Source organism: Suricata suricatta, chromosome 3, assembly GCF_006229205.1.
Source record: "Suricata suricatta isolate VVHF042 chromosome 3, meerkat_22Aug2017_6uvM2_HiC, whole genome shotgun sequence".
NCBI classification, from domain to species: domain Eukaryota; kingdom Metazoa; phylum Chordata; class Mammalia; order Carnivora; family Herpestidae; genus Suricata; species Suricata suricatta.
The window spans coordinates 143891377-143917049 of record NC_043702.1 but is presented as its reverse complement, the minus strand read 5'-3'; the positions used below and the strand labels follow the sequence as shown (position 1 = coordinate 143917049).

Genomic DNA, 25673 nt, shown 5'->3' with positions numbered 1-25673 from the left:
CTAACTCCCTTCCTCACCTCTTTAGAATTTTATTCATGTGTAATCTTAGTAAGGCCTTCCCTGATCATTCTACCTGAGGTTCAATTTTTAATTCCCCTTATTTGTTTTACTTTTCTCCACTGCATTTATCTTCACACCTAACCTACTCTATATTTTATTTATTACTAGTTTATACATGTCTATGTCTTCCCTCTAAAATGGAAGAGGACTTTTTCCACCACTTCTTTATTCTTATATTTACAGAGCCTATAACAATGCCTAGCACATTGCAGGAACTCAATATATATACATCTACGAGTGTGTGCGTGTGTGTGTGTGTGTGTGTGTGTGTGTGTGTGTGTATGTGTGTGTGTGGTTTGACAAAATTAATGACTGGGTGAATTCAACAGATACTTATTTTTATCCATATCCTCTATCCAGAAATGTTAGTAGAAAAAATTACTTCTCTCTCTCTCTCTCTCTCTCCTTCATATTGTCACAAGAAAATCCACATCACTGTCTACATCAGTGATTTCTCAAAGTGTGGTCCCCAAACCAGCAGAAGATCAGCAGCAGTATTGCATGGGAACTTGTTAGAAAAGCACAGACCTCACCATAGATCTACTAAATCAGAAACTATATTTTTAAATGTTATTTTATTTGTTTTTGATGGGGGAGGGGGCAGTGAGAAGGGTAGAGAGAAAGGGAGAGAGAATCCCAAGCAGGGTCAGCTCAATCCCAAGAACTGTGAGACCATGACCTGAGTTGAAATCAAGAGTCAGATGCTTAACTGACTGAACCACTCAAGTGCCCCAGAAACTGAATTATATTATAATAGAATAAACTCTCTGGGTGAGTCTGATGCACGCTAAAGTTTGAGAGCCACTGAGAGAGATAAAATTTATTAAGCTGGACTAGACAATTGGACTTTTAATTCATTCTTATTTTTCATATTAGAAATTTCAAGTTTTTCTTGAGTAAAATAAGTTTGGAAATACTCTGGCTTTAATAAATGCCACGTGAGCCGTCGTCTTAGTGCGGCCCACTCCTACCTTCCTGTTCATCCCTACAGTCCCTCTTCCCAGCCACGTCCTAATGTCTTAACCCTGGGCTGGATGGCTTTCTAACTAAGTAGTCTCCATGTGCTAACTAGTCTTCTAACTAGTCTCCATATCCTAACACATTTTCTTGAATATAAAATGAATTCTTTCATAGGTTGTCATTCCTGCAATAAAAATGTACCTTGCAATCAGTAAGTAAATTTAATGATGTTTCTTTTTCTTATTTTCCAAAAGATTAATTTTATGCCAAAGACCTGTTTTATAACGGAGAAAATTAGATCTTTTCCTACACTGTTTTGCTTCATCATGCATCTGATTACCCTGGCTCGGCCGTCTTGTAGCCCCATTTTTTCTCATGTTTCAGGCACCTTAGTGTGAAAACTGTTCATTAGTCAATCTGCTAATTTTAAGAAAGCCCCCAGTGAAAGAATGGTACACTGCGTCAGCCTGAACTAAACGTAGCTACGTGCTCACGTATTCTTTCCTTTAAAAAAGCGTGCAGCTGTTTCCTTTCTGCCTACATTGGAGTTTTTGCTTCTGCCGGCCATTTTCTCACCTGCATCTGCCGTGCCTCTTTCTGAGCCTATTTCTGCAGTTCATGAATCACCACGGAGGAAGCACAGCGGAGTGCCCAGAGGAGGATTCCTGCGGTGCGAACCCCTCTCTGCGTGCTACTGCTTTCTCCTCTTCTCCCTCTCTCTGTCTTTTAAAATTTATTATGTTTTCATACTTTGCTGTGCTGAGGAGCACAGGCTTTCTCCCGTAATCCAGGTTCTTTATGATCCTCTAAATTTGGATGTAGCACGTGGCAGCTGGGTTATTATAGCCGTTTCCAGGATTCGTTGGGAGGTCTAGGTTCAGCCAGAGCACCTATGCATCCATGCTGATTACTAACAGTCTTCTTCCCTTCCCAACCGCGGCTTTCCCCTTGGTCCTATAGACCTTCTTTGGGTTTCTCAATGATTGGCTTTGGTCCTATAGACCTTCTTTGGGTTCCTCATTAATTACCACAAACACAGGTCGCAAGGGATATAGCACTGGAGTAAGCAGGCCTCCTTGTGGGTCTAAATGATAGGATATCGCAAGAAGTTTCTAAATTAAGTTCACATAACCCAAATTCCTAACTCCCAGCCCTATCTATACATTAGAATTGTCCATTAAATTTGACTCTCTGAAGGTGGAGTCTGAGCATCTTTGTTTCAGATATCGCGAGGCAAGGGCTAACGTCTAGTCAGGGCTGGGAACCGCTGATGAGATCCCAGAATGCCAGGCTATTTTACTTGTGGGGATTGGTTTTCAAGACAAAAATCACACCTTGTGTTCGAAGAAGCCTAACCAGCTAATAACAGACATAATTCTTCCTGCCTGATGAGTCTGCCATTTAAACTCTACAAGCAAGTTACATTTATGTCAACAGAGCTAAAATAATAAAATGTAGTTGATTTCTTAGAGGGCAAGAGAAGAACATAGTCAAATAGGGAACAACAATTCTATTATACCAGGGTTTGGACAAGGGAAGTGTCCTCTTTGTGGGCTTTGAGCTAACGTTATGGTGAGAAAAAAAGCATTGATTTGCATTGGGCCCAACAGAGATATGATTTATCCACAGTAAAAATTAATTCATTGCAAAGTAAAGTGACTTATAATGGAATTTCACTGCATTTCCCATTTGGAATATACTCTTGACATCTTTTACGCCTAAATTTATGCCACTGAAAGGATTCATTACAATCCAATTAATTGAAATGTAAAAAATAAAAACATACATTGTAAAGCCTCATTTCTCAAGCTGTGTTTTGCCATTAGAAGATCAGAACACTGTAACTAAAATGGCTGAAACATTTCTTTGATCTCATGTCTGTTTCTTTCCGTCACCATTCACAATATTGTAATAGCCGCAGGAAATAGAAGATGCTATCTTCATGAAACTAGTGGTTTTTAAATGTACCCAGTATAAGCAAAAGCAATCCCACACCAGCCCCATGAAAGTTTATTTCTTTTTTTACTCAAAAATTTTAAAAATTGAAATTCAATTGCTGTAACTCAACTTAGTTTAAAAATGGACATGATGATTTGGCTTATAGGTAAGGAGATTTTCATGTATAAGGACTTCTTTATAAGCTCCTTTACTGCTCCTCATAACTTTTAGCTTAGTACTGGTAATTAAAGACAGTCAATAAAATAATTTTCCACTTAACACAGCATTCCACCAACATAAAGTAAGCATAGAGAAGGTAAACTCTAATATGTTTACCTTAGTTTCATTACCACAAAGAGTGTCTAGAAATACATGGAAGAATTTAGAAAATTAGAACAATTCAGCAGCAGTTTATTAAGTGGCCATTATTGGCTATACTGGGCACTTTGGGAATAGTGCCTTCTCTTAATACAATGACTGACATATAATAAACATCAAAAAGTATTGATGAATTAAAGAAAAAGTGTAAGACATGACTCCTGTCTAGGAAGTAATACTTCCGTGAGAGTAGATCTCTGAAGGAAAGGACGAAGCTCACTAATAGAGGCGCAACCACGATGGAAGTAATAAATAATTACTGTAGCAGTTAAAAGTACTATTTCAGCAGATGGTAAATCAGAAATGCCTCTTGAGTAAGGCAAGAGTACTGAAAGCTCGGAACTTCTCAGAGTTGACACTGAATTGAGAAAGGACATCCCAGAGGGAGTGAAACCATTTGATTAAAAAAATGAAGACAGTTCAGAAAATGGAATGCTTTGGTGGGAGGGGGTGTGCCATATGATTACTATGTAAGGGACAAATTGTGGAGGGATTTTAATGAGATGTTAAAATTATTCTCGATGCGGTGGGAAGCTGTCAAGTCTCTTCAGAAGGGGATGGCACAGTCAGATCTGTTTTAGAAGGATTATTTCAAAGGCACTGTACAGAACAACGTGGGGAAGGAAGAGGCTGGAAATAGAGTCTAGGAGGGTATATAGTAAGTGTACACAGAATGGTGAGGACATGAGCCAAGGCACTGGTAACAGAGTGGATTAGCTCAGTTTGGAAGACATGTTGGATGTCCAAATAGATTTTGAAGATTGGTTTTAGGTGAAGATTGAGCAAATTTCATGTCAGAGCAAATAGGGAAATGGCTATTTTATAAAAAAGATATTTCCAGAATGTGTAATATTAGCAAAATGATACACTGGTATATGTTTTGAAGAGAAATACTTTCCAAATAATTATATTGCTTAACATACTTGGAAAAAGAATGACAAGTGAAAGAAGTAAGTGTGAAAGGGGTGAGAGAAGACAAGCTGAAAGCCAAATACCATGAGAGGTTACAAAAGTGGCAAACGATAAGGGAGATGTGGCATTAAAATGTGAAAAATGTCACAAAGAGGCGAGTCAGGAAGCACAAAAAAGCAGAAGTCAGAATGAGTGAATGTGAGAAAGCGTGGATTACTGTGAGAATCCAAAGAATGAAACAATGCAAGAAAGATGGGCACCATGAAGACATGACCTGAACGGGTAACTGGTTCAGGAGGATAGGGAGTGCAGAGGATGATAATAAGTAGCATGTAACCTTTTAGTGAATGAATGGTCAACTGTTACTCTGTATTGAAATGCCATGTCAACAGAAACTTTGTGCATAGATATGAGATAACTATTATTTACTATTTCCCAGAAATTAAATAGGAAGTGACTTCTTTATTAATAAAATTGTAGTTTAACTCATTTACCATATTCCGTCAACCTTGTGATCATTGACCTGTTGATCACACTTTAGAACCCACTAACATGTATCTGTTCCATGGCCTGCCTTCCCGGTTGGCTGCAATGTCAGGCTTTGGGCATTAGCTGATAGGCACTCTTTAGCCAGAACAAAAGGAATCTTCTCTTGACGACACTTGAAGTGCCCTGACCTGGAAAGCTAGGCCTCAGAGAGCCCACTAATTCTAGACTGAACCTAATATTTAAATAATGTAAGGGCTCTGTGTAAAACAACAACAGTGACATTTGACAGTGTTTAAGCCGAGTGGACCTTTAGTAGTCTAGGAAGCTTTCTAAGTCCTGCCAAGACCATATTCATAAACAATTGGATGAGACATAAAAAGTCCCCTCTGCTTCTGTCATATTAAAAAAAGGGAAAGCTGATGACATCCTCTAGTATTCAAATGTGATAACACTTACCAGAATAGTTTTGGGGGCAAATACAGGTGTATCTTCCTATCTCGTTGAGGCATGTGGCTCCATTCTTGCAGGGATCCGAGACGCATTCATCCACTTCCAGCTCACAGTGCCTGCCCTGATATCCTGGGACACAGAAGCAGGAATAGCCATGGATTCCATCCTGGCACACGGCCCCATTGCGGCAAGGACTGGAAGCACAGTGATCATGACCCTTCTCACAGAATCTTCCGGCATATCCATCAGGGCAGATGCAGATGGGGTGAACAGGGTCCTGATGGCAAACACCTCCGTGTTGGCAGGAGCTTGTGTCACAGAAAACAATGGCAGTTTCACAGGCTGTCCCATTAAAACCAGGAGGACATTTGCAAAGAAAGCTCCTTTCTCCTGGGGCATTCACACACGTGGCATTTCCTTGACAGGGATTGGAGAAGCACGGGTCTTTCACGTCGTCACAGGCTTGGTCCAAATTAATCTCTGTGTCTGAACAATGACAATTGTTGTCTTTCGAAGTATTATTGCATGTAGAATTTTTTTGGCAAGAATTTGCGAGGCACCTGGTGTCATTTTTATTACCAAAGGAATCTACAAGGTAATTAAAAAATATATCAAGATGAAGTTTACAAATAAATGCCTGAGGGTAAAATTAAAGGTCTTTCTGCTCCTATGTGTCTCAAACTCACTAATGAAATACAGTTGGCTGCATTCTAATGATGAGTTTTAGCAAATGATGTCCAATGATGAGGTCTTTCGTTAATGATGATTTGTCAAATCATTTCATATAGTTGCTAATGAGAAACAAAATATCTGGTTTTAGATTCTTTGCTTCTCCCCGGCTTCTATTTCTCAGGGCCAAGGACTGTTAAGCAATGGAATGCATTGACGCAACTGTCAAGTTGTCCTATACACACACATTTTTGAAATTCACATTCTCCCATGGAGGATCTTGGAGTGTACTGGGAAATGACATACAAAATTGTCTCTAAATGTGTTGTCTAACTAAAACTAGTATTTAAGTGAATAACTCAGTTTATGACTGCTTTATCACAATGAACATTTATGTTCAAAAAAGAAACGCATGGGAAAATACTAAAAGAGAATAGAGTACCAACTATTTATTGAAGCTGTACTCTTTGTACTAAGCTTGCCAGGTATTTCACATATATTATTTCTATTCCTAACAGTAACACAATGTTACTATATATAGTTTACAGATGACAGATTAAATCCCTCTGCAAGGAAACAGAGGTAGTCAATGGACTTTTATTTTTATATGTATCTCTGTTCTAGGGATACAATTTTTTTGAAATTCTAATTGGAATAATAACCAACAGAAAAACAATAATTCTTTAATTTGTTGACAAACTCATTAGATATGTGTGTATAGGTTGTCCCTAAATATACATAGATTATGATCACAGCATAGTGATTTTCTCAATCATGTATACTCAGAAGCCTCATGATTTCTCAACTCAGTTGTATTTTCCCACAAAACACTGTCTTGCATGTGGATTCATATACTATATCATCCTTTCATTTTTACTTCCTTTCTCACATTATTGCTCACAAATATAAGACTGGGCAACAGTACAGGCTTGTAATAGAAATATATGTTACAAAACGGGGAGTTTGCGCTTAGGATATGAGACATAAATCAACTATTGTTGGGAAAAAATAGTGTGTAAACTTTGAGAAGTATGTAATGATAAATCTTTTCCCTCTCTTCCTGCAAAAGAAGAGGTGGTTCTCGTAATTTGGTGTGGCCACTAGCAGGGTGCGGAGAAGATACTGAAACGAAATGGTGGGGTGTCATACGAAAGTAAGAATATTTTCATAATTCTCTTCTGTGGACTCTTTCTGGAGGCCAACAATTTTCCCCCGGTGCCTACACATAAAAAGTTAACATATGCTTATAAGGGCACCAGGTTGGCTCAGTCAGTTGAGGATCTGACTTCGGCTGAGGTCATGATCTCATGGTTCATGAGTTCGAGCCCCACACTGGGCTATGTGCAGACAGTTCAGAGCCTGGAGCCTACTTCAAATTTTGTGTCTCCCTCTCTCTGTCCCTCCTCTGCTTGCTCTCTCTCTCTCTCTCTCTCTCCAACTAATCATTCTTGCCTGTGTGTCACCAGTTGCACTAGTGTTTTCAAATATTGGCCTTGGACTTTGTATAGTTTCTCTATAAGGTCTTTGTTTTCTGTACTGCATTTCTACTTTTACATTTTTATTTTCTTAATTCTACTAAGAATTAAGCAGTTTAACTTGCTATTTACTTTTTCAGGTATTCTTTCTAATTTAGTAATTTAAGACTAAAAATTTTTGTGTAGGCACCACTTTGCTGCATTTCTTATAATTTCTTTTCAATGTTATTCAAATAAAAATATTTTCTAATATTCATGGTGATTTATTCTTTGAAGTATGGAAAATCTGTAAAAGTCAATTACATCAAATTGTTAGCTGTATTATTCAGAACTTCTACAACATTGATTTTTCCCCCACTTTTTCTCTTCATTGAGATGGATATATTGAAATCTCTGAGAGCGAATATGAATTTTTCCATTTCTTCTTTTAGTTCTAACAGTTTTCACTTCTATATTCTGAAGCTATGTTCTTATGGTCATAGAAATTTAACATGGATACATTGTCCTGCTGGTTTGACCCTCATATATTCATAAAATCTCCTTTTATCTTTAGTAACGCCTCACACCTTAAAGGACTACTTTTACTGTTGCTGTACTGCTCTGCCAAACATGTATCTCGTATGTGGCTGGTGGGAATACAAAATGGCATAGCCACTTTGGAAAACAGTTTCAAAGTGTCTTATTAATTTAAACATACACTTATTCAGGAATTCCACACCTAGATATTTACCCCAAGAAAATGAAAGCATAATATCCACACAAAAACTTGCTTGCAAAATTCATAGCAGCCTTATTCATTATGACCAACACTGGAAAAAATCCAAATGTTCATCAGCTGGTAAGTAAATTTTAATATGTCACCCATTGGACTATTACTCAGGAACAAAATGGTCAAATTAATGAGCCAGTGAACAACATGGAGGAATCTCTAAAATATTACATTAAGTGTGAGAAACCAGACACAAAGGCTCTCTGCTGGATAACTCAATTTTATGACATTTTAGAGAAGGCAGAGTCATAATGATGGAAAGCAGCTCAGTGGTCACCAGGGAATGGAGCGGGGTGGAGGGAACTAACTGTAAAGTTTTTATGGAGACAGTCTACATCATGATGTAAGCTATTGACCATACATGTTTGCCTGAAATTGGGTTAATTTTATTTTATGTAAATTACACCTCAATAGATCAGATACAAAAAACATTCCTAGAAAGAAAAGGACAAAAAGGAATGAAATTACAATGCTCACAGGATCCAGAAGAAAGGTTGAGGGGGCAGCAACAAATACGTATATACTTCCACTTATACATAAGTGGAAGCTAGACAGCAGATAGATGAGCTGTAATAGACTTAGTATGCTAGAGTGACCAAATCCCAGGTGAGAGAATCCCAGAAACAAGCCAGCTGATGCTGTAGAACCCCAGAAAGTTTTAGAAGTTAGGGGTTCCAGGTACTCAGGTGGTGATGAAAAGAGGAAGGTTGTTTGGAAAACTTACCAAAAACACAGTTAGATTCCCACATCCCATCTTTCACCCCAGGAAACTCCCTGATTGCCCTTCCCTTCCTTGTGAGGCGATTCAAAGCCAAAGGCACACACAAGTACTGGTGATGTGGGAGTGGCCGGGTCGGGTCTGATAACAAGGGGTGAGTGAATATCTACATACAGAATTGTGAGACACTCCCCAACCTCACTTCCTGTTCCGTAAGACTGCCGGCAGCCGTATTTACTCCCTAAGCAGGAAATGAGTATTTCTCTTGACCAGCCCAAGACAAGATACTTACAGATATTGATATCGGTGTCCCCATTGAAATGGCCCAGCCCAATCACTCTAGAAAAAATTCTAATAAGCTAGAAAGCCCTATAACATGAAATAAAAGAACTTTCCAATAGCTCTTTTTAAACAAATGCATATATGAGTACATGTGAAGTGTATATATGCATATAGGGCAGTACTTTCCTTTAATTATATTTTAAATTTTATTACAATTATACTTTAAATAATAATGATAAACGAACATCCTTGTATCCATTAATCAGCTTAATAAACAAAACTACCTCTTTATTAATTATAAACAGATTGTATGAGATTACCAGATGGAGAAAAACCTTTAGGATAAAACACTAAGACCAAAAACACACACACAAAAATATTTTTAAGTGACTTGGATGAGACAAAGACAATTTAGGGAGTGGACAAAAATTTATGAAAATTTGAATTTAATATATTCTAAGAGTTAAGGGAGGATACTGCAGCAATGAAATAAGTATAGGCATTATTCAGATAAACTTATAGAAGGCAAAAGAGGTCTTTACAATTAAAAATACAGTAGTAGAAATGAAAAATCCGGTTGAGTGACTGAAAGGTAGTGTTGAGGAAAATCTACCAGATGCTAGAAAAAAATACTAAGAAATTGGAAATGGGAGGTAGAAGCAATAGGGAACCAGAGGGTCAGTCAAGGGGGAGCTTCAAAATAAGAAAACAAGGGCACCTGGGTGTTTCAAGTTGGCTGAGCGTCTGACTTCAGCACAGGCTATTATCTCACAGTCCATGAGTTCAAGCCCCGCATGTGGCCCTGTGCTGACAGCTCAGAGCCTGGAGTCTGCTTCTGATTGTGTCTCTCTCTCTCTTTCTGCCCTCTCCTGCTCATGCTTCATCTCTCTCTCTCTCTCTCAAAAATAAACATGAGAATTTTTTTTAAAAATAAGAGAACAAAGGAAATAGAGTTGGAGGGGGAAGGACTCAAGGAGAAGAGGGAGAAGGAATTTAAAATTCTGACAGAAATAGAGAAATTATTGCCATAATTAAAAACAAGTTTATAGATTTAAAGTTTCTATTAAGTGCCCTAGAAAACCAATTTTTAAAAATATCCACAGCAAAGCATATTATTTCCCTGAGGAGGAACAGCAAATGACTCATTTACAAAGCATCAGAAATCAGAATAACATTTGATTTGTCAGCAGAAACATTGGAAGCCAGGGCACATTAGAAACATGCCTTAAAAATCCTGAAAAAAAAAATTTTTTTAAATTCTATGTCCAGCTAAACTGTCAATCAAATGTTAAGGAAGAAGAAAAATATTTACAGAGATTCATAAATTCACATTTTCACCTTTCATGCTCAATTTTCAGGAAGATTCTGGAAGATAGGCTGTGAAAGTGGGAGTATAAACCAGGAAAGAAAAAGACATGGAATCTAGCATACAAGGATTCTAATAAACAAGCAGAGCATTTTACTAAAAATTGTCTGCTGTACTATAGATATGCTACCAGCATAGAGATTAACCAGGGCTGAAGGCAGAAACAGAAAGAAGAGCTTCAAGAAAAATTCAGAGTACCATATAGAGAAGTAATGGAAAACTAACCAGAACCCATTTTTTAAACTCTTGCTAGTATTAATTCTAGGGGAAAGGGTGCACGAGATAGGAAATGAAATAATAATATACTATGTAATTGCAGAGAGATCTTTGTAATAAGAATAATGATAATAATATATGATTAAAGTAGTGGGGCTATGTGGTTGTGTGTGTGTGTGTGTGTGGTTGAGAACTGCAGGAAAATTAAATCTACTTTTATCGCAGTAGGATTCCAATAGATTATGCCAGTATCAAAAACAAAGGAAAATCTCAGCCTATTATTTACAAGTATACAAATAAAAAGTGTAAGAAATAACTGGCAGAGTTGCAAGTATTTGCTTCTGGGAGTGCACATTAGGAGTAGGAAGCAGGAATAAGGATGGTAGAAAGTGGATACTGTTTTCCTTCTAACCCTTAGAGACTTTTAAAGTATGACTCAATACATTTGATAAAGATATTTTTAAAAGGAAAAATGGATATTTGTAATTTGCTCACACACACTGCCCCTATCACTCTGGTGACACTTACACTCTGAATTACGTTTTCAGTACTGGTTTTGGACGAGCTCATCTATCAAGCACCCGGGGTCTCACCCAGGGTGAATGGGGACACTGGCACCATTTGTACACCTGCTCCCTGGGTTTGTGGTGTGTCCATAGGCAAGATGCCAATGGGCCTCTTGGAAATGCAGCCCGTGACCTGGGTGTTATTAACTGACACTTGAGCTGACTGTAGTAAACAAGCAAAGAGGGACATGGAAACAAACATCCTTGTTTGCCTCTCAAAAATAAAATTATATTTTTCAAACTTACAAAAGGAATCGCAACTTACTGCCTTATTAAAAATAACTAAATAGCCAATTAAAAAATAAAAATAAACTATGCGCAGCCCAATGATGTCATGAAGTAAGGGTTATGATTATTCCGGTTTTGTACACCTAACTGAAAAAAATCTGTCATCTATATATTATTATACCTAGTATATTGTGCAATCAACAATGAAATGATTTTCATTGTAATAATACCTTTAGAACAAAAGTTAAATGGACGTACAGACAAAACCTTATAAGAGTACTTAAAACTATAATTGGAGGAGTTTAAATCCCAGGGAAATGGCCACTGAGAATTTTGTTCCCCACTCTCATATAAGATTTAGATCCAGAGCAAGAAACTACCGAATGTGAAGTGCAATTGGTATTTTCAGACCAGTGTAGATAGTCTGCCAAACTGCTTCCTTGCAGTAAAGTTTGCCATCTACTGGATATTATCAGAAGTTCTAGAATTGTGGGGTTCAGACTTCTTTTCTTCCTGTAAGTACAACAGTACTCCTTCAAGGAAAGTATCATGAGCAATCCCAATATACAAAATCGTAATGTGGGCCAGCTCGGGTTGAAGGAGACCTTGCAGCCCAGTCACAAAGCCTCCTGCCCTTTCTGGGAACATCTCTAAGCAGCCCTAGGGGATGAGAATAACGATTTGAAAATCTCTGTTCAGGAGAAAATTAAAAAAATTTATATGGTTACCATAATTCTTATTGTATTTGCTATTTTGATATTGTGCATATCTATACATACATACATGTTTGTATATACATACATATGTACTCTTATTATATATAAATTTTATATATTTATATACATGTAAGTATCTTTCAGAGAAGTAAAAACTAATTTGACCAGTTTCAAAGGAGATGAATTCCCAAGCATTAAATTATTGTGTGTGTGTGTATGTGTGTGTGCATATTTTCTAATAATTCACTGTACTTGGAAAACAGCTATTTTGGTAATTTAGCTTAGTTATAGGGAAGAATATATTTATTCAGAACAAAGAAACACTACAAGTTGATTTCAGGGAAGAGCATTTTAGTTTCCCATAGATTATAAATAGTATTTGTTCCTTTGTTTTTGATGATTTTAATGCACTTACCTATGAAACAGGCAGGTATTTCTCTGATTTAAAAATCATCATCAAGCATCTAAAATTTTTGTCGAGTGTTTTTTTTTATTATCAGTATTTTTGGCAACTTTTGTATTAGCCAGCGTTAGGAGATTTGTCACAAAGAGGACAGTGTAGTGGTAAGTTACAAAGTGCCTGAAGTAAAACACACCTACATCAAGTCTAGCTCACAGCCTGTTTGCTCAGCTGCAAAAAAGAAAATAAAAAGAAAAAAGAAAAAGGATCTACTTCTTAAAGTTTTGATTTTCATGAAGATTAAGTTACTAGACTTAAGTGGTTGATGGACATATCATAAGTGCTCAATAAATGTTAGCTCTTACTGTTATAAGATGTTTGGAGGTAGTTTTGGGTTCCTAATAGAAAATTCACCAGGTTAGTACAAAACATAGCAATAACAATAAAAACCAAACCAAAAAAAGGGACAGTATAAACTACACAAACACATTTTCATTGCAGGAATTCTATTTTGGAAAACAAATAAACCCAAGCATATCCTTATAGGGAGAGCTTATTGGTGAACTAATCCAACATGCCCAAGACATTTTTCCCATAAAGTACACAGACTTGTTTAGCATCAAACAAAGATAAACATCAATTAGACTTAGAAAAGATCTTTTCTCCAGGGTTTGGTTCTCACAAGAAGATATTTAACATCTCCCTATATATTTGGAGTACCACTTAAAATTTGGGCTCAGAGAAGTATCTTACAAAGTGAGAATTGCACAAAGCTTTCACTGTTCAGAAGATCTGCCCTCCTCAGTGCATGTTTATGCATGACAAATGCTCAATGGATATTTCTTGGGGATTAATTGTCAAAGCCATAATCCTTACCTTAAAGATTTCCCTTGCTGTATAGACTTTGCATATGGATATGTACACACACACAGAGGCATGCATAAGTAATGACTGACACTTTTTTTTCATTTTTTAAAATTTAAATACCTTTTTATCACAACTATACTTCATCTTTTCTTAGGATTTACTAACCTAATTCTCCCCATATAGCTCTCTAAACACCTCTGTTTCTAGTTCTCATGTTTATTGATACTAAGTCTAAAGTCAAATCTATCCTCTGTCAGCAGAAGGGAAGGACCTATCGTTAATGTTCAAACCAAATTAAAGTGGCAATTTTTAAAATGACTCATATGAGTCAGATCAAAACACTCCCCAATCTACTCCCAACAGTACAAAAAACGCTGCTTGCTCTCATTGCTCTGGGCTGTATATTTTACTGTATTTTTCCTTCAAACTACTGAGAGATGGGCAGGGATTTGGGGAAGCAGATGCCTGGGAGGGGGGAAAGGATATGCTAGCTGTGGTATGGAGTGATATTTCAAACATGCAATGACATAGTATTTTTCCCATTTTGATTCTATTTTTTAAGTTATTTATTTATTTTGAGGGAGAGAGAGAGAGCAGGAGAGGGGCAGAGAGAGGGAGAGAGAGGATCCCAAGCAGTCTCTGCATAGTCAGCAGAGTGGCCATGGGACTTGAACTTACAAACCACAAAATACCAAGAGTTGGATGCCTAACTGACTGAGTGCCCAGGTGCCCCTATTTTAATTCTATTTTTAATATACATTTAACCTAATTCCATTTAAAAATGGGAGAGGAAAAGAGGAATTGTAAACATAAAATTTGATATCTCCAGCAGCGTCTACTGAGTGGTTCTGATATTGTCCATATAAAAGACCTTTCCTATAGATTAATTAATAAATATTTGTTCATGAGTTTTTACTGTATTTTATCTTCACTTTGGATTTGCTTTTATTAAAACAACAACAAACTCGTGCCTTTACATAGGCTTTTTCCTTATATCCTTGGTATTTTTGGAATACAGTTTCTTATGTTTTACTAAATTACCTTTCAAATGACACAATTGATTCTATAAACTGAAACACCATTGACTTTATAAAGAGGACCTAATGAAGCTGTCAAAGAAAAATGTATTCTTTATTCAAAGTTTACTGTCTCAATTCCATTCAAAAATTTGACAGATTGGATGTCTCTTGACATTTTTGTAAACCACCTAACGCTTTGAATCATAGTTTGGATTTAAAAATTTTTTAATGTTTTTTTTAATTTATTTTTTGAGAGACAGAGAGAGACAGCGCAAGCAGGGGAGGGTCGGAGAAAAAGGGAGACACAGAATCCAAAGCAGGCTCCAAGCTCTGAGCTGTCAGCACAGAGCCTGATGCGGGGCTCGAACCCACAAACCATGAGATTATGACCTGAGCCGAAGCTGGACGCTTAACTGGCTGAGCCACCCAGGCGCCCCCATAGTTTGGATTTTAAACAGCAAACATTTGGGGTGTGCCAGGTTTTATACCACATCCATAATAAGTTGCTAAAACAGAAGGTATAAAAGGATGCTACTGGGGATAGAAAAGAAATGTCCAGGTCTAAGAATTTTAATTTCTAAAAGAAAAGTGGCTTGATAAATTTCCTTTAGCCAGGCTTTCTGCAGAGAACAAAATTTCATTCCAAGGATGGGGCCGGATCACAGGAGAAGGGAGCGCAGGAGAGGTGCATCTTTATTCAGGGCATAACCAAAATGGCTTACACATGGTCAATAGAAATGTGTTGAATAATGAGTGAGTTAGCAAGAAAACCTGAATTTTCATTTAAGCCTTGCGGTGAAGTTCTTACTTTGACCCCTTTTGATAAAATGAAGCAAATCTTCAGGTGAATCACTGACTTGGATGTTCGGCCTGATGGGATCCACACAAAACGGTTACAGTAAGAAGTAGATGAGCCTATGAAGCCGTCCTCTTTCCTTGCTTTCCTATGGCCTCTGAGAAACTGGGCAATCGTTGTTTTATACGTGGTCTTCAACACCAAACAACGCCAACTTTACGTAATGTTCTAGAGTATAATTTTATGCTCACACAGATAGAGGTTTACATTTTTGCTCTGCTCTTTGCCATATCTGTGGTTTAGCAGAATCGGTGTCACTGAGCCTTGGTTTTCTCAATTCAGAAGGAAATGCCTGGTGCTTAAGAGCATGAGCTTTGGAGCGGGGTTTAAATCCAGGCGCCGCCACTTTCTAACTCTCTGGATTTTATTGATACTTAACATTTCTGTACCTTAGTTTTCATTTCTATAAAAATTATACCTAACTAAAGGTTTATTGTAGAGATTAAATCAGTTAATGTACATAAAATGCGTAAGGCGCTTGGCATAGATTGAGTATTAGCAGTCATTATTATTATGATCATTATTGTTATTATAGTGAGGGGTAAAAAAGGTAGCATACATAAAGTTCCCTTCTAAAAACCTGGAATACAGTAATTAGTCAATATTATTTCCTTTCAATGCCAAAGTGTACTTAGCTTGGGATCCTCCTCTTGACTAGCAAAGTACCGTATACACAGTTGGTGCTGCATCTGTAAAAGTATGTCTAATAAAGGAACAAGTCCAAAGGAAGGGAGTCTATACAATACTGTTAAGACAGTGTTTAGTTTTTGTAGTTCCAGAAAGTATAAGTTTATTATCAGCCACCTTCTATAAGAATCTCGTGTCAAAATCCAGGTAAGAACCCAATATTGCCAACTATATATTTACCACAATTAACTCACATGCAAAGGCAGAAACATGCCTTCCCTGTTCCGGTCGAGAAGACTATGGCCAAATCTCATTGATGTCAGCTGTATCTCAACATCCTTCTCCTACTCCTCTACAGAGTCCACGGAATCAGTGAGAAGCTTCTCCACAAAGATATTTCAAATCCACTGGGCATGACCGACATTTGGCTAGGTGCTTTTACATGAAACTTCCGATCATCATCATCACTGATGAAAACAGGGGGCTGCTTCTCTAAAGATTTCCTTTACTCTCAACACTCTGTCATGAGAATCAAACCTTCTGAGTCCTCATCTACCTAGCTCACATATCTAAGCACAGGGTCTAGACTGGATCTGGTCTCTGTCCTTAGGGTTAGAGCGCTGGACCCAATGCACACTGCAACCACACACACCTCGGAGAGGATGCCCTGCCCTTTGTCATCCAGACAACAGACCAAAACAACACAAGTTGTGATTTACTGAACGTCATTTTTACTGAACGTCAATCATTGAAAATGTTAATGAGGGTCTAATCATGTTCCTTTGATTTAAATTCATTTAAAGCTAATGAGGCCTAGACTCTCTGACCTTGTTATAATCCATGTACACTTTAATAATGACAGGTTTTTCAATGACCTCTTTTACTTATGGCATAGACTTAAATTTTTACTAGTTCCTTTGCCTCTAGCAAGTTGAAAATCCCACAGTAGAATTAAAAATAATGTAAATAGAAAGATTTTTCCCACTTCCTAAAACCATCACTTTTTAAGTGCTCAGTGATTAACAAATATAATAATTTCAACATTAATTATAAAACCATTCAGGATAACTTAGTTACATGGCATTTTAACTCTAAGAAACAACCTTAAAATTTGAATATATTCCATTAGATTTTTACCAGAATATTAAGTAAGTATATTATACACAATTAGGATTAAAGAAAAAAAATACACAAAATTGGCAAAATAAGTGAAAACAGCCCTTCAATCTTTAGCCCACTGCACAGTGTACTAAAATAGTATAAATAATATAAGAATGAAAAAATTGAATAGTTTTCAATTTTATTATTGATGTTATACAAATATTTGTATCTATTGGTTCCTAGGGATAAATGTATAACCCTTAGTGTCTCATTTAATCCCTATAGAAAAATTATGGGGTTGGAGGTATTTTATAAAAATTGAGGTTTAGGATTGGTAAATAATGTCCCTCAGTTATGCAGTTAATATGTGGTAGATTAGTGTGCCAAATATCCTCAAAACATCTATGTGGAAAAAATAAAATAAAAAGAAAGACAGAATCATGAAAAAGAAACATGTTAAAAGTATCTAGATCAGCACTTCCCAACTTTATCATTCACATGAACCACTGAGGATCTCATTAAATTGCCGATTCTGACTCAGCAGGTCTGTGATGAGGCCTGAGATTAGCTGTTTCCAGTAAGCTCCCAGGGGACGTGATGCTGATGCTGCTAGTTCACAGACCACACTTTAAATAGCAAGCGCTGTCTAATAGAAATGTAATGTACATGTAATGTTACGTATTAACACATACATTAAGTCTTCTAGTAAAAAGTATAATGAAAAATTGCATTAAAAGGTAAAGATAAACAGGTAAGATTAACTGGAATAATCTACTTTTAACCAAATATGACTAAAACAGTATCATTTCAATATGTAATTCATGTTAAGACTAATGAGACATTTACTCTTTTTCCGCACTAAGCCTCCGTCCTGTGTGTATTTTACCCTTGCAGCACATCTCAGTTCCAACTATTCATATTTCAAGTACATAAAGCCACACAGAACTGGTGGCTACTATATCAGACAATGTAGATCTCAACAGTTGTTGGTTTTTTTCATAGTTTGGTATAGGGAACTCAGGCCTAGAAAAATAATGTGTGGTTACAACTATGAGTAAGACATTACTCATTGAGGATTTAAATTACCTTCCTGTATGACATGATTAGACTAAGCCACAAATAAAGACATTTCAAAGTACTTTGTAAGAGTTTATTAATTATGATGTATATCTTTTTTCCATGAATCTTTCCATAACTTTGTGTTCTGGTTGATCTCTCGGCCTGAAATACAACTTCATGTTTATCTATGTACCTCCTTAATTTTTCTGTTTCATGTATGGAGACGTGTCTTTACAATTAGCGAATGAACTCTTCAAGTACAGGAACTGTAATATATGCTTCTTTAGTATGTCTGCATATCCGCTCTGTGTACTGGGTCTTGATCCCACTTTCAATACTAGCTCCTAAGTGGTGTAATAAGTAAGTGCTGATTGTTTGCTGATTAATTGGTTTTACCTCAAGGAAATTTATTCTGCTCACTTTATGGCTCACCACACTTGAACAGAGAGGGAATGATTTATTTCTGCCAGGTCACTCTACGTTGTGGACTAGATTTGAGGAAAACCCAGTTACTGTGGTTACTGGATAACTTGGAAGACATTGTGAATATATTTCATTTTCTTCCTATTCAGCTAAAAACCCCATGGTACTGAGCGCAGCAAGTACAATGCCGTTGTGCCTTTGGTCTGGGTAAGATTTCGGCGAGTTTATGAATGGCTCCCTGCCCAGTGTGCTCTGGCACATGCTGTCCCGAGCAGGGCCTTGGTGGGTATGGACATGCCCCAGCTCATGAGCACAGCCCCATGGCCCGCATGGAGAGTGGGTCTTGATCTCCCAGGGACCTATTTGGCACACTCTCCCCCAGAAGGCTATGGCAAGTGCATATGTAATGAATTCTGAGGCTTCGTTACTGAGCACAGAACACCAGGGAGATGAGAGTACCGCAGCATTGTTTGAAAACTCTGAGGGAGATGCATGGCTGCTGACATCTTTCTGAGAGTAGAAATAGAATATGTGATGTTTGGAATTGGCAGCCTCACTAAACAGAAAAAATAAAGTATAAGGATGGCTCTGTTGTAGGAAATGCATGGAAGTATCATCCCTTCGATGAAATCACCCTTGCTCAAATATGCCAATAATCATCTCTTTTAGGAAGGCACGGATATGCCTTTGCACTTAAAATATTTGGGGGATTAGGTGGGGAAAGAAGAAAGACGAAGCCGCATATAGTTCATTGGTTTCAAATCAATAAATTTAAAAAGCCAATCAACATTTTAATAATACACTGTCTTCACTTGATATGATAGTTTCATTTTTGTAAAAAACACACTATACTTATTCATCATCATGTATACCTTCAGTATCCAGCACAGAGTAGATCATCAATGATTCATTATTGAACTGAACCAAGTTTAATCCCCATCACCTTAAATTTAACTGATTGTGCGGCTAAATTTAAAGTTTCCGTATTTTTTCCTCTTAAAATATTCAATCCAGCCTTCCACGACTCATGTTTGTATGATGTGCTTGTCGTACATCCCCAGTGATCTTTCACTAACAAGGGGCTCCTGAATGATGCTTATGTATGAAATGGGGTCTTCATTTTTTCCAAGTTATGTTTTACTATGTTTTTTTGATAAATTCAGAAAAATTCCATGAACTGCCTCTTATACTACTTAGTGAATTGTAAGTTAAGTAGGAAAAATGTCTAACGTGAGACACACTGGACAGCATAACAAAGGAGTAATCACGCTCCATTTGTTAGAGCAGAAAGATCACCACCAATCAGGGAACCTCACAGGTGTAATAATAGCGCATGCAGGGTTCCACTAACACGGGAGCCTTTAGGTAACCTGTGAGAGAATTGACATGTATATTATAGTGAGGAATGTTTACTGTTTTTCACCTTTTAGGGTAATACAATGAAAGAAATGGTTTTAAGATTATTTCAGTGTCATCATGTAGAACTAAAGTAAGGATGTTACCAATTATTTTCTGAAATGAAGGAGCCTAAGATCCTCTCAGTTCAAGCCAGGTCTTTAAAAAAAAAATGTAAATGTTTAATCTTTACAAAATAAGAGCAATATTTTTAAGACCTCCGTGAAAGAAGCCAACTAATATTTATTGTTCAAGAGGACGTTACTTTATGGAATAAAGGGGTTAAGAAACCCTTAAAGAATCTGTTTACCTCAGGACTATTTCTAAAGCACCCTATCATGTTGTTATAGAAACCACTTGCGGCGGGAAATCTCCCATGATGATTATTGCTATAGTAACCACCAACGACAAGAAGCTAGTTTTTCATCCATTTGCTATCATCTCACCTCCCCAAGATAGTTTTGCTTTTAGATGCTCCTATATTGCTAGAAACAAAGCAGAAAAAAAAAGAGTAAATAAATTTAGTGGGGAAGAAAAAGACAGAGAGAGAGAGAGAGAGGGAGAGAGAGAAATGAGGGCAACAGCTCCATAAAGAGATCCATGTTATTTCATTTATAGCTTATAAAGAAAAGATATTATTTAAAAAAAATTTTAAATGTTAATATTTGAGAGAGAGAGAGAGAGTGAGTGTGCGCATACGCGTGCACAAACAGAGCAGAGCAGAGAGGGAGGAGACACAGAATCCGAAGCAGGCTCCAGGCTCTGAGCTGTCAGTGCAGAGCCTGATGCAGGGCTCTAATCCAAGAGCTATGAGATCATGACCTGAGTCAAAGTCCGATGTTCACCCAACTAAGCCACCCAGGCGCCCCAAGAGAAAAGATATTATTAATTAGACAACCTTGAAACTGGTGACTGAATCTCTTTATTTTCATCTTTTCAGACTCAAAGTAATGAAAACTAGATGTAAAATATTGTGGTTCTCAATATTTTAAAGCTATCATTGAAAATTTCCCAATTGAATATATGCCTTTGCCTAGTGTTGTCTATCTTAATGTAAATCAAATTAAACATGTAAATTTCTTATAATTGTTTCTTATAAGACATTAGTTTCTAATATGTGATATCATGTTTAAAAAGTCATGTTTTGATAACTATAATTTAGTTTATCTCTTCCTCTGCAAGCATGAAATGAATTTTAAAATTCTAACGTGATACTAAATTTTGGCATGGCATTATGAAAAATTGCTCTAAATAAATAAAACCAAACTAAAAGATTTATTTACTTTCTTGCCTCAGACTTCATCTTATCATTGAATTGCCTTGTCTGCTAATAACTAGCAAATCTCAGTTAGATTTATGGGTTTTAATTTTTAAAAATTCTAGCAGATACATACATTAAAACTGACTTTGAAATAGTTTGAAATCAGAGTTTTTTAGAACAAAACTCCTGTGCTGAGAAAGTGATACAGTGATGATGGTGATAATGTTTAAAACCTGTCACCCCAGGGAAGGCCTTAGACATTAGTATTCCTGGGATGCCTGGGTGGCTCAGTTGGTCAAGCAGCCAACTCTTGATCTTGGCTGAGGTCATGATCTCACAGTTTGTGAGTTCAAGCCCCACATCAGGCTCTGCACTGACAACACGGAGCCTGCTTGGGATTCTCTCTCCCTTTCTCTCTGCCCTTCCTCTGCTCACGCTCCCACATAGTCTCTCTCTCTCTCTCTCGAATAATTAACACTCTTTCTTAGGTCAAAACGCAAAGCAATGATGTATTCAGTAGGAAAAGATTGTTGCCAAATTCAAGTTCAAGAAGTCAGGATAAACATCGTACACTATCAAATCAATGTACTGCTATTAACCTTAGTCCATCTCTAAGATTATCTTTTTAGAATGTCTAATACAAGAAACAATTGCTATCATTTTTCTAAACATTTTGTATGAAAATGAATAATTTCAATCATTCAAAGGAGTGTTGGTCATCTTCACTCTATTAGAGTATACTTAAAACACACATAAAAAGGCACCTAATTAATCTTTCAGATAAGAGCAAGGTACTTTGTGCAAACCAAACAACCTAACTCCTTGCACTTGAAGGTGCTTTTTAATTAAATATGTTCTTTAGAAAAATATGAGAGTTGATTCAAATGTGTCATTGATTCAGCTGGTTGTCTTTGGGTATTTATACTCATGAAGTATAATTGAATCTTAGAGAGTCCATATGAATGGAAAAAATAAATGTCACTTATGATACTTTTCTTCACACTTGTGGATTTTTGTAACCCTCAGCACTATTTGCCTCAGATCTGTTTATTTTAGCTTTATTCAGTCATAGGCTTGGAGCCGAAAGGAGAAAATTCTCTGAAACTGTCTGACTGAATTGTGTTGACACGGTACTTAAAATCAACTCCAGGCTTTTTTCAAAGTAGTTACAATATAATAATCAACAGTGTATATGTGTCAAATAATAGGTAACACAGAGACACATGGGAAATATTTAATAGCACTTTGTGTGTGATCAAAGACGACTTTAACCATTTTGATTGAGTCAGCTGGGTACCAAATGCTTTTCTAGGATTGCTCAAACTGACTACAAAATCATGCCCACTGGGATCATAGATAGTGCATATATCTTTCTTATCGGGTCTTGAATTACATTCTTCTTACACCCGAACATATCATTAACCAATTGCATTTTGTAGTTGTTGTTGTTGTTATTTATTAAGCTGCTATGGAATATCTAATAATTTCAAGAGATAGCTGCCTTTCACCAAAATCCACTTCTGCCCAACACAGAGTAGCTGGCATAGGACCTATCCTCCTGGAATGAACAACTAAAAAAAGGGAGAAATATATGAGCTAACTATTTTCAGGAATTGAGCAGAGTGCAAAACTGTATTTTTTGTTAGAAATGAAATAAATGAAATAAAATCTCCTGGGATTTATATTTAGAATCACTTTAATGCTGGAACAGGAGTCTAATCAGAAAAGTAGCAGGGTTTCTGAGCTGTGGAGGATGAGATCAGAGTCATAGGCTGTAGAAACAGAGTTTGCAGGTCAGAGCACCAGAAAACAAAAGGACACTCATGATGAGCCAAAAGATCCAATAATCATCACAGGTTTTGGGGAGTCTTACCAGAGATCATCTACTGAGAGACTGAGGAAAATTAAAACACCAAAAATTATGCAGTTGGAGGCCCTTTCTATCTAGAGTGCAGATACTTCACTGAACATCTCAAGCATTAAGAAACTTGATTTAGGAGTAAGGATTGTACCATAATGGAAGAAGATGTCATAGGACAAGGCAGCTATTCAAAACCGAAATAGAGTTGCAAAGAATAAAAGTAGGATTTATGTGAGGAAAAACTTTTTTAACTGCCTACCAGAACAAAATTCCAAATCGTTCAGAAGAAGCTCACATAATCAGGAATTCCTACACTTATTATCTGAATATCCAGCATCTGGTAAAAAATTAGTAGACATGTGAAAAAGAGAAAAATGTGACCAATAGTCATGAAAAAGTAATCATTAGAAGTAGATATTGAGATGACTCAAATGTGAAAATTTGTAGACAATAACTTAATATTTCCAAGAGATTAAAGAAAAGAATGAACATGAGTAAACAAATAAGAGTATCAGTAGAGAAATGAAAACTATGAGAGCCAAATGGGATTTCTTTTTTATTATTTAAAATTTTTTTAATTTTTATTTATTTTTGAAAGAGAGAGAGAGATAGTGAGAGCAGGGGAAGGGCAGAGAGAGAGGGAGACACAATCTGAAGCAGGTTTCAGGCTCTGAACTGTCAGCACAAAACTTGACATGGGGCCCAAATCCATGAACTTCAAGATTATGACCTAAGCTAAAGTCGGACGCTTAACTGGCTGAGCTACCCAGGCACCCCCCAAATGGAATTTCTAAACTGTAAAGTGTATTATCCAAAGTTATGGATATTCTCGATGGTTTGAACAGCAAACTGGGCCAGAGAAGGAAGGATCCATGAATCTAAAGATAATTAACAGACGTTATACAATCTGGAAAATAGAGAGAAAAAATATTTTAAAATATGAAGAGAGTTACAGCAAATTATGAGATAATTTCAACAGGCTCTCATATGTGTGGCTGGAGTCCCAGAGCGACAGGAAAAAGAACAGGGGGTAAATATCTAAATTAATAATAACCAATATTTCCCCATGTTTGGTGGGAAAAACAACAAGAGATCCAAGATTTTTAGCAAACCCTAATCAAAGTTAATACAAGGAAAATTATGCTTTATCACATTATATTCAAACTACTTAGAAAAAATATAAAGTGAAAAATATTACAAGATGCCTAAGGATTGAGGAGAGAAGAACTACACTGCATGCAGATGAATGGATTGATGATTAATTTCTTGTTAGAAACAAATGGAGGTCAGCATGCAATGGACTAGAATTTTTGACATTAAAGAAGAATGGTCACAGAATGCTAATATATAGATAGTTCACAATTGCAAGCTTCCCAGTTGTCAAAGATTAACAATAGTTAAAATTTATAATATGCAAAAATAAAAACTACTACAAATAATAATGGTTAAAGAAAATGTATATGAAAAAACAGATAAGAAAAATAGAATGTGTTAGGATAAAGAAAGATATAAAAGACACGTGTTTTTAAGTTTGGAAGTTTTTTCTTTTATTTATTTAATTTGCTTTTGGTGGAGGAAAAAAAGAAAGTAACTTTGTCCTAAATTAAAATGTTTGTTCCAGAATAAGAAAGGAAAAAGATGGGACAAAACCAAAATAGATATAAAAGCTGTAGAAGGTTTGTGGAAAAGGAATGTTGAGAAAGGAATTTTATGTATAGACATATGCTAAGACTGGAATTATGTTAAGAAAAAAAAGAAGTTTACACGGGTGCAAACTTAGAACTTGATTTTCTCTGTGTTAAAAGAATAGGGTTGTGTTTTTTTTTTTTTTTTAGATTATTGGTCCACTGTTAAGAGATTGAAAACCAAGTTCTTGTTTTTCTTTTTTTTTTTTTACCATTAATGTAATCACCTAGAAAACCAAGATTCTGTGTCTTAAGAAAATAATTTCCTGTGTTTCATGTTGTCCTTTTTTAAGTTTGATTACTTAGAAAAAAATAACTAAGGCTTCTCTATTAAATGAACTAAGATTTTTTTGGTCAAATATATACTTTCCATATTTGTCTTTGAAAAAAAAAAGAAAAGAAGAACGATCAAGCTAGATTTCTATATTAGTGAAAATATCCTTTGAAAGGGAAGATGAAATAAAAACATTTTCAGATAAGCAAAAGCTGAAAGAATTCCTCAGTCACCAGTGTATCTTATTCCTCAGGCTAAGGACTTGACATCAGAAGAAAACTTGCATCTCTAGGAAGGAATGAAAGGACTGGAATTAGAATACATTTCAGTAAATGCAAAAGGCTTCATATGCTTTTCTCTTGATTTCGTCGAAATAAAATTTACAGTTTAAAACAAAATTGATTAAATTGTGTTGTGGGGTTTACACACACATAAATGTACAATACATGTCAGAAATGGTGAAGACAGAGGAGGTAAACAGAATTTTACTGTTGTAAAGTTATCACACTTTTTGTGACATGGAACATACTAACTCTTAAGAACAATTAAGTTAAGGCACATGCTTCTCAAAGTGTGGTACATGGACCTCCGAGGCTTTGAAGCCCTTTTTCAGGACATTTGTGAAGTCAAAGTTGTTTTCATAATGTAATTAA

The 25673-nt window shown here is 36.4% G+C and overlaps 1 protein-coding gene across 1 annotated transcript in view; it reads right to left on the bottom strand.

The window, feature by feature from the left end:
- The window catches only part of CRB1 (crumbs cell polarity complex component 1), a 218686-nt gene that overhangs the window by 130034 nt on the left and 62979 nt on the right, over positions 1-25673 (bottom strand). The window contains exons 3-7 of the mRNA XM_029933381.1: positions 15287-15466; positions 12008-12136; positions 11276-11411; positions 8825-8959; positions 5194-5775 (exon numbers count right to left, since the gene is read on the bottom strand). Coding sequence (XP_029789241.1) covers positions 5194-5775; positions 8825-8959; positions 11276-11411; positions 12008-12136; positions 15287-15466 — 1162 coding nt within the window. The remainder of the gene's footprint in view (positions 1-5193; positions 5776-8824; positions 8960-11275; positions 11412-12007; positions 12137-15286; positions 15467-25673) is intronic.